The sequence below is a fragment of the Octopus sinensis genome, unplaced genomic scaffold, assembly GCF_006345805.1.
Source record: "Octopus sinensis unplaced genomic scaffold, ASM634580v1 Contig00228, whole genome shotgun sequence".
Classification (NCBI taxonomy): domain Eukaryota; kingdom Metazoa; phylum Mollusca; class Cephalopoda; order Octopoda; family Octopodidae; genus Octopus; species Octopus sinensis.
In genome coordinates, this window is record NW_021823766.1 from 1 (window position 1) to 10,000 (window position 10,000).

Sequence of the window (10,000 nt, forward strand, 5' to 3'; positions counted from 1 at the left end):
GGTATTGAGTCACTTTTGATGATATTGAGCAAGTCCTAATGGTACTGGGTCAGCTCTGATGGTATTGAGCGAGTCCTGGTGGTATTAGGTTATTTTCAAGATTTCCTTATCGAAACAGGCTTAATGGTATTGATTCACTCCTGGTGGTATAATAGAAGTTAATCATTCCTAATAGTATAGGGTGAGTCATGATAGTAGTATCGAGTCAGTCTTGTTAGTGTGGAATGAGTCCTGGTGATATTGAGTCACGCCTGATGGTATTGAGTGAGTCTTGACTGCATCGAGTCATGTATGATGGTATTGAATGAGCTCTGATTGTATTGAGTCACATATCATGGCATTGTATGAGTCTTGATTGTATTGAGTCACGTCTAATTCTATTGAGTGAGATCTGATATTAACGAGTCACATGTGATGGTATTGAGTGAGTCTTGGTTTATCGAGTCACGTTTGATTATATTTAGTGAGTCCTGATATTATTGAGTCACAGCTGATGGTATTGAGTTAGTACTGGTTGCATCGAGCCACGTCTGAATGTATCGAGTCACCGCTGATGGTATCGTATAAGTTCTAATAGTATTCAACCAGCCCTAATGATGTTGAGTGTGTCCTGGTAGTATTGTCTTAGTCCTGTTGCTATGGAGTCAGTCTTGAAGTTAAGTAACTGCCAGTGGTATGGAGCCAGTTCTGATGGTATTGTACCTGGTCCATTCCCTGAATAGCGCCAGTCTTATAAGTCCTAATGGTATAAATACCTTCGAATGGTTTTAAAGACCAAATATCGAAAGAGTTCTGTTGTTCTGATCTCTATTTCTTGGAAAATTCTCAGGGAATATGAACGAAACTATTAAAGATAGATCGGATTCTATGGTTCAGTTTGTATTGTAGTGTCCAGTTGTTTAAAAAGCTGTACTGGTTTGAATTAGTTCTAAAGGTTTAAGAATCTCTAGGACACCGATAATGGTATTGATTTTGACTATGAAGACGATAAAATTAATTTTTGAAAAGAGAGTATAATATATGTCTCGTGCGACAAAGTTATATAAACAATTCCAATGGTATGACTCATGGCATTAACGTCTGAGAAGAATTCATGGGTTTTGTTTGGATGGTTTTGGATGTCGTGGCTAATCTAGGCAAAACTTATTACTGTTGTCACTCAATTCTAAAAAAAAAGTCAAAAACCAAACAGGACGTGCATTTGAACAATTGCGGTGGTATTTCGAATTACACAGTTTAGTTACAAAGTTGTTTATTTAGTCAGCGTTAGTAGTATAGCTAAGTTCCAATTATATAATTAATGCCGGTGGTATTATATATTTTCTTTGGTATACCGTTTGCCGTTGTCTAAATTCTAGTTTCAGTGACTTAGAAGTTTCAAAGATATGGCTTAGTTATGTAAAATACAACGATGGTTTGGTATAACATTTCTGGATGATATGTTTGAACAATTTAAAACATACATTCTAAATTCTGCGGGTGGCTTTGGATATTTTCATGGCTTCATTTCATTGGAATGGTTCAGTTATCTAAAATACACCATTTGTGTTGTCTATACTCTCCAGATGGTATGCCCTGTTCCAGTGGTATACCTCCGTTATCAAGATATGGTCCCGTTAGCTAATCTGTATCGATGGCATACTCAAACTGCCAAGATGGTATGGGTTATTTTCAATAATATATTATTGAAGGTATGACCCAGTTATTTAAAATACAATGTTGGTTTTGCGAAAACTGCCCGGATGGCAAGGATTAGTTTCAGTGACAGAGCTCAGACTCGATGGTATGGCTCAGTTCTCTAAAGTCTCGATGGTATAGTCTAAACTCTCCGAATGGTGGTGTGCATATGTTTGAGAGTGATTGCTCAATTTCGATGGAATGGCCCAACAATCAACCGATGGAACGAACTAAACTTTCCGGTTGGTATGGTATAATTCAGTGTTATTGCTTAGTTTCATTGGTATGGCTAAGCTACACGATATCGAAAGTGTGGCCTAGATTGTCCGAATGGTATGGCTTTTCCCAGGGTCTATGGAATGGTTCCATTTCCAAAATACGACTCAGTTAACTATAATATATCGATCGTATGGTTTGAACTTCCTGGATGGAATGTACAAAGTTTAGATTGTTTAAGACACTTTAAATGACATCTACTAATGTTAGCTTTTCTGACTCACTTCAAACAGTTTCAATGGTATCTTACAGATACAATTGCATGACCCAATCGTCCAAATAAGAGCGATGTTACCCGCTTAAATTGCAGTACTGTTGGTCACCTAACCGAGCAACTCCAGTACAGACGATGCGGTCGAAAACCACGCGACCTGACGGCACGACTCAGTTCTCCGATATGACCTCGTCTATCCACTCTAGATAAGACGAGACTCGAGTGTTGACGGCTGGGTAGTCCCCGCTGCACGTGCTGATGCCCCATGAGATGACGCCTGCTAACCTCCATGTGTCATTGCCGTCCCTACATGCCAACGAGCCTCCACTGTCACCCTACGAGGGAAAACAAAATCACAGCATTACTATTTTTATTTTTATTATCATTATTATTATTATTAATTATTATTATTATTATTATTATTATTTTATTATATATTATTATTATTATTATATATCTTATTATTATTATGATTTTATTTATTTTTTATTATTTTTTTTATTAAGGCGACGAAGAGGCAGAATTGTCAGTACGCCGAGCAAATTGATTAGCGGCATTTCGTCTGTCTGTAAGTTTTGAGTTCAAATTCTACCGAAGTCAGCTTTACCTTTCATCCTTTCGCAGGTTAATGAAATAAGTACCAGTTACGTACTAGGGCCGATCTAATCGATTAACATCTTCCCTGAAATGTTAGGCATCGTGCCCTCAGGATTATCATTATTATTATTATTATTATTATTATTATTATTATTATTATCATTATTATTATTATTATTATTATTAGTGAGTGAGTGAGTGAGAGAGCAGTGCATGCCATCAAAGTGACACTGCGGTACAAATATACGAAGCCCAATATACCCATCATGACTACTTGTCTCATAAGGGTACACCAGGCACATGCATCACAACCATAAGTCCGCAACATGGTGATATTATATTAAGATAAGCCACACATGACCTTACAGGTGGGGGTCCAGTTAGAATTTTCTTCAGTCGAGTACCCCCTCCTGCTCAAAGGGTCTCCGAATAAGATTTGTAGAAGGATGAGGAACGAGTACACCCGAGCGTGTTCCAGGTGTGAATTATTCCAGGGATGAATTATTCAAACTCCAAAGCATCCCTCTCATCACATGGCTGTGATGCTCTCCCACGTCTCCGGCTCGTGATCAGGGATGTGCATATTATCAATCCCTCGGGGACATACTCAAACGGTTAAGCTGCTAAGCATTTTCTCCAAAGCGTTCACGATTGTCAGCACGCCGCCTTGTAGTGAAGGCGCGTGGCTTAGCGGTTAGGGGCATTCGGTTCATGATCGTAAGGTTGTGAGTTCAATTCCCGGCGACGCGTTGCGTCCTTGAGCAAGACACTTTATTTCACGTTGCTCCAGTCCACTCAACTGGCAAAAATGAGCACGCCGCCTTGTAACACACACACACACACATACACACATACACACGCACATACACACATACACACATACACACACATATACACACACACACAATACACACACACATAAACACATACGCACACACACACGTACGCACACACGCACACACACACACATACATACACACACATACACACACACACATACACAACACACACACACACACACAAATACACACACAATCCAAATGATAATACAAAGAAATTCTTTAACGCATCTTTGCAAAATTCCAAGTGACCCTTTACGTAGAATTAGCGATTTTAGACATTGGAGTGACACTTCATCGGACTTGCCACAAAGTGGCTGAGTACTCCGCAGACACGCGTACCCTGAACATGGTTCTTAGGGAGATTCAGTGTAATACAGAATGTGACAAGGCTGGCCCTTTTGAATTACAGGTACAACTTAGTTTTGCCAGCTGAGTGGACTTGGAGCAACGGGAGGTAGAGTGTCTTGCTCAAGGACACAGCGCGCGGTCGGGAGTCGAACTCAGGACCTTAGGATCGTGGACCGAATGCCCTAACCACTAAGCCACGTGAGAAAGAGAAAGGGAAGGAGAGAGAGGGAAGGAGAAGAGGGGGAAGAGGGAGAGAGGGAGAGAGAGTGGGAGGAAGAGTTGAGAGAGAGAGAGAGAAAGAGAGAGAAAGACAGAGAGATAGAGAGAGGAAGGGAAAGAGTGAGGGGGAGAGGGAGAGAGAGGGAGGAAGAGTTGAAAGAGAAAGAGAGAGAGAAAAAGAGAGATAGAGAAAGAGAAAGAGAGGAAAAGAGAGAGAGGAGAGAGAGGGAGGAAGAGAGAGAGAAGAAGAGTTGAGAGAGAAAATGAGAGATAGGGATAGAGAAAGAGAGGAAGAGAGAAAGAGGAGAGAGAGGGAGAGAGTTGAGACAGAGAGAGAAAGAGAGAGAAAGAAAAAGAGAGACAGACAGAGAGAGAGGGAAGGAGAGAGGAGGAGAGGAAGGTGAAAACTTACGTTGCAAGGGGAGCTGGCCAGTTTGTATACGCAGAGGTGAGATTCTAGAATTTCGATGAATGACCAGCGTTCAGCACATTCCTCGTTGGTGATGGCCGTTATATTGGCTTCCTGCAGGACGTTAGGGATGACACTTGCTGCACCTGCGGATCACCGGAAACGGAAGTGTAAACACACACACACACACACAAGAAAAAAAAAAGAAAGATCGAAGTTATTCTTAAAATTATGTTTTGTCTAAAACAGTTGTTGATGTTGTTGCTTGTTTGTTTGTTGGTTTGTTGATGTTGTTTATTCTGTTGTTGTTATTGTTGTTATTGTTTTTCCTATTGTTGCTGTTGTTGTCGTCTTCTCCCCTCCTGTGACGTGTTGAGTATATGTTGAGTATTTTGCGTTGAGTGTAACATGTTGAGTGGGGGCGTATTGAGTGTAGCATGTTGAGTGTGGTGTGCTGAGTGGAATGTGTTAAGTGTGGCATGTTGCGTATGTTGCATTGAGCGTGACATGTTGAGTAGTGTGTATTGAGTGTAGCATGTTGAGTGTGGTGTGCTGAGTGGAATGTGTTGAGTGTGGCATGTTGCGTATGTTGCATTGAGCGTGACATGTTGAGTAGGGTGTATTGAGTGTAGCATGCTGAGTGTGGTGTGCTGAGTGGAATGTGTTGAGTGTGGCATGTTGCGTATGTTGCATTGAGCGTGACATGTTGAGTAGGGTGTATTGAGTGTATCATGCTGAGTGGTGTTGGCTGAGTGGAATGTGTTGAGTGTGGCATGTTGCGTATGTTGCATTGAGCGTGACATGTTGAGTAGGGTGTATTGAGTGTAGCATGCTGAGTGTGGTGTGCTGAGTGGAATGTGTTGAGTGTGGCATGTTGCGTAATGTGCATTGAGCGTGACATGTTGAGTAGGGTGTATTGAGTGTAGCATGCTGAGTGTGGTGTGCTGAGTGGAATGTGTTGAGTGTGGCATGTTGTCCATGTTGCATTGAGCGTGACATGTTGAGTAGGGTGTATTGAGTGTAGCATGCTGAGTGTGGTGTGCTGAGTGGAATGTGTTGAGTGTGGCATGTTGCGTATGTTGCATTGAGCGTGACATGTTGAGTAGGGTGTATTGAGTGTAGCATGTTGAGTGTGGTGTGCTGAGTGGAATGTGTTGAGTGTGGCATGTTGCGTATGTTGCATTGAGCGTGACATGTTGAGTAGGGTGTATTGAGTGTAGCATGCTGAGTGTGGTGTGCTGAGTGGAATGTGTTGAGTGTGGCATGTTGCGTATGTTGCATTGAGCGTGACATGTTGAGTAGGGTGTATTGAGTGTAGCATGCTGAGTGTGGTGTGCTGAGTGGAATGTGTTGAGTGTGGCATGTTGCGTATGTTGCATTGAGCGTGACATGTTGAGTAGGGTGTATTGAGTGTAGCATGCTGAGTGTGGTGTGCTGAGTGGAATGTGTTGAGTGTGGCATGTTGCGCATGTTGCATTGAGCGTGACATGTTGAGTAGTGTGTATTGAGTGTAGCATGCTGAGTGTGGTGTGCTGAGTGGAATGTGTTGAGTGTGGCATGTTGCGTATGTTGCATTGAGCGTGACATGTTGAGTAGGGTGTATTGAGTGTAGCATGTTGAGTGTGGTGTGCTGAGTGGAATGTGTTGAGTGTGGCATGTTGCGTATGTTGCATTGAGCGTGACATGTTGAGTAGGGTGTTTGAGTGTAGCATGCTGAGTGTGGTGTGCTGAGTGGAATTGTTGAGTGTGGCATGTTGCGTATGTTGCATTGAGCGTGACATGTTGAGTAGGGTGTATTGAGTGTAGCATGTTGATGTGGTGTGCTGAGTGGAACGTGTTGAGTGTGGCATGTTGCGTATGTTGCATTGAGCGTGACATGTTGAGTAGGGTGTATTGAGTGTAGCATGCTGAGTGTGGTGTGCTGAGTGGAATGTGTTGAGTGTGGCATGTTGCGTATGTTGCATTGAGCGTGACATGTTGAGTAGGGTGTATTGAGTGTAGCATGTTGAGTGTGGTGTGCTGAGTGGAATGTGTTAAGTGTGGCATGTTGCGTATGTTGCATTGAGCGTGACATGTTGAGTAGGGTGTATTGAGTGTAGCATGTTGAGTGTGGTGTGCTGAGTGGAATGTGTTGAGTGTGGCATGTTGCGTATGTTGCATTGAGCGTGACATGTTGAGTAGGGTGTATTGAGTGTAGCATGTTGAGTGTGGTGTGCTGAGTGGAATGTGTTAAGTGTGGCATGTTGCGTATGTTGCATTGAGCGTGACATGTTGAGTAGGGTGTATTGAGTGTAGCATGTTGAGTGTGGTGTGCTGAGTGGAATGTGTTGAGTGTGGCATGTTGCGTATGTTGCATTGAGCGTGACATGTTGAGTAGGGTGTATTGAGTGTAGCATGCTGAGTGTGACGTGTTGAGTGTGATGTGTCGAGTGTGACATGTTGAGGGTAGTTTGCAGAGTGTGGTATCTTGAGTGTAGTGTATTGAGTGTGACGTTTTGAGTATGGTGTGTTGAATGTGGCATGTTGAGTGTGGATTGTTGAATTTTGAGTGTGGTGTGTGGTGGTGGTGGTGGTGGTGGAAGTGCAGGAAGAAGGGTGGGTAAATAAGTTTTGTATTCCAGGAAATGATAATGTTTAATGAAATGGCGAAATTATGGGAGAGGTCGACTAAGATCTCTTTCTCTCTCCCTCTCTCATCCCCCCTCTCTCACCCTCTCTTTCTCCGTCTTTCTCTTTTTACACAATACACACACACACACACACATAGAAACAAATACACTTACACACACACACACACACAAAGATACATGTATACACACTCACACATACATATCCATACACACACATAAACAAACAATATACACATACACATCACGCACACTACACATACATTCACTCACACACACACGCACGCACAGCACACACAAAGACACATATACACATTCACCACGCACACCACATATATGTATATATATATATATATATACATATATTATATATATATGTGTATATATATATAATATTATATATATATATATGTATAGGCTTAGATACCTATGCACATGCACACCACAAATACACATACACAATCACACATAAATATACATACACACGCACACACGCATACAAACAAACAAACAAACATACATTCACACACACACACACACACACACACACACACAACACACACACACATATATATATATATACGTAGACACACATACCCTTCACACAAATACATATACATAACAATCACGCATACATATCCATACACACACACGCACACAAACGTACATTCACTCACACACACACACGCGCACACACGCACACACACACATATATACGTAGACACACATACACACAAATACACATATATACACAATCACGCATACATATCCATACACACACACACACACACATACTTCCTTTACACTAACGCCAGTGAATCAGCATTGTTTAGACATCACGTTTCGAGAAGCGGGCCGCATGAGACACAGCTCAGTATCAGGCGGGCCGCACTACTAAAAAGATTCAAAGTAATGTTTCGTTAGACGTGTTATTCAGAAAGCTCCTCGGGCCGCACGATGGCCACGGGTGAGCCTGACACTCGCACCTACGATATATATATATATATGTATGTATGTATGTATGTATTTCGCCGATTAATTTGCAGGGAAAAGAAGCAAAACGGAAGGGAGTTTGGATCTGCAAGAAATTGTTTTTGTCTTTACAAAAAGTGAAGAAAATCGTTGAGAAATGGGAATCTGGAGACATGTGTGTGTGTGAGAGAGAGGGGGAGGGAGGGAGTGAGGGAGAGAAAGGGAGAGGAGAGAGAAAGAAAGGTACAGAGAGAGAGAGAGAGAGAGAGAGAGGATAAAAGGGAGAAAGAAGATAAGAGAGAGAAAATGAGAGAGAGAAAGGGAGGGAGAGAAGGAGAGAAAGGGGGCAAGGAGAAAGAGACTTGACAACCGATGGTGGAGTGTTTACGTCCCCGTAACTTAGCGGTTCGGCAAAAGGCACCCATAGAATAAGTACTAGGCTTACAAAGAATAAGTCCTGGGGTCGATTTGCTCGACTAAAGGCGGTGCTCCAGCTTGGCCGCTGTCAAATGACTAAAACAAGTAAAAGAGTAATGTAAATGATGTAAATATTGTGCTGGTACTTACTTTATGAATGCAATCGCCTCCTACCTCCCAACATAATCGCCTCCTACCTCCCAGCATGATCGCCTCCAACCTCCCAGCATGATCGCCTCCTACCTCTCAGCATTACCGCCTCCTACCTCCCAACATAATCGCCTCCTACCTCCCAACATAATCGCCTCCTACCTCCCAACATAATCGCCTCCTACCTCCCAACATAATCGCCTCCTACCCCCCAACATAATCGCCTCCTACCTCCCTACATAATCGCCTCCTACCTCCCAACATAATCGCCTCCTCCCAACATAACGCCTCCTACCTCCCTACATAATCGCCTCCTACCTCCCAGCATAATCGCCTCCTACCTCCCAACATAATCGCCTCCTACCTCCCAGCATAATCGCCTCCTACCTCCCAACATAATCGCCTCCTACCTCCCAACATAATCGCCTCCTACCTCCCTACATAATCGCCTCCTACCTCCCAACATAATCGCCTCCTACCTCCCAGCATAATCGCCTCCTACCTCCCTACATAATCGCCTCCTACCTCCCATCATAATCGCCTCCTACCTCCCAACATAATCGCCTCCTACCTCCCAACATAATCGCCTCCTACCTCCCTACATAATCGCCTCCTACCTCCCAACATAATCGCCTCCTACCTCCCAACATAATCGCCTCCTACCTCCCAACATAATCGCCTCCTACCTCCCAGCATAATCGCCTCCTACCTCCCAACATAATCGCCTCCTACCTCCCAGCATAATCACCTCCTACCTCCCAACATAATCGCCTCCTACCTCCCAGCATAATCGCCTCCTACCTCCCTACATAATCGCCTCCTACCTCCCAATATAATCGCCTCCTACCTCCCAACATAATCGCCTCCTACCTTCCAGCATAATCGCCTCCTACCTCCCAGCATAATCGCCTCCTACCTCCCAGCATAATCGCCTCCTATCTCCCAGCATAATCGCCTCCTACCTTCCAGCATAATCGCCTCCTACCTCCCAACATAATTGCTGGCTTTGTGCTAAAATCAGGAAGAATTACTAAAGTGCAATAGCATTGTTTTTCTGTTATGTTGCTTATGAATCAGAAGACTATTTATAAATTGTTATCAACCAATTCTCTTTCAATACCATCAACATTAATAATTGTTTAGGCCTACCTACACGAGTGTGTTCACTCCCCCACGAATCTGCTCCTCCATAACTTTCAGCAAAATGGATAATTTGTAATGGAATTGTCCACGAATACGCTTCAGATGGTGT

At 43.1% G+C, this 10,000-nt stretch overlaps 1 protein-coding gene across 1 annotated transcript in view; it reads right to left on the reverse strand.

Moving 5' to 3' along the window:
* Positions 1-6: 6 nt before the first annotated feature.
* LOC115226866 (chymotrypsin-like protease CTRL-1) overlaps positions 7-10,000 on the reverse strand; it is a gene marked incomplete at its 5' end in the record, with an annotated part of 17,166 nt that continues 7,172 nt past the window's right edge. Inside the window, 2 exons of the mRNA XM_029797857.2 lie at positions 7-2,502; positions 4,586-4,728. Coding sequence (XP_029653717.2) covers positions 2,338-2,502; positions 4,586-4,728 — 308 coding nt within the window. The remainder of the gene's footprint in view (positions 2,503-4,585; positions 4,729-10,000) is intronic.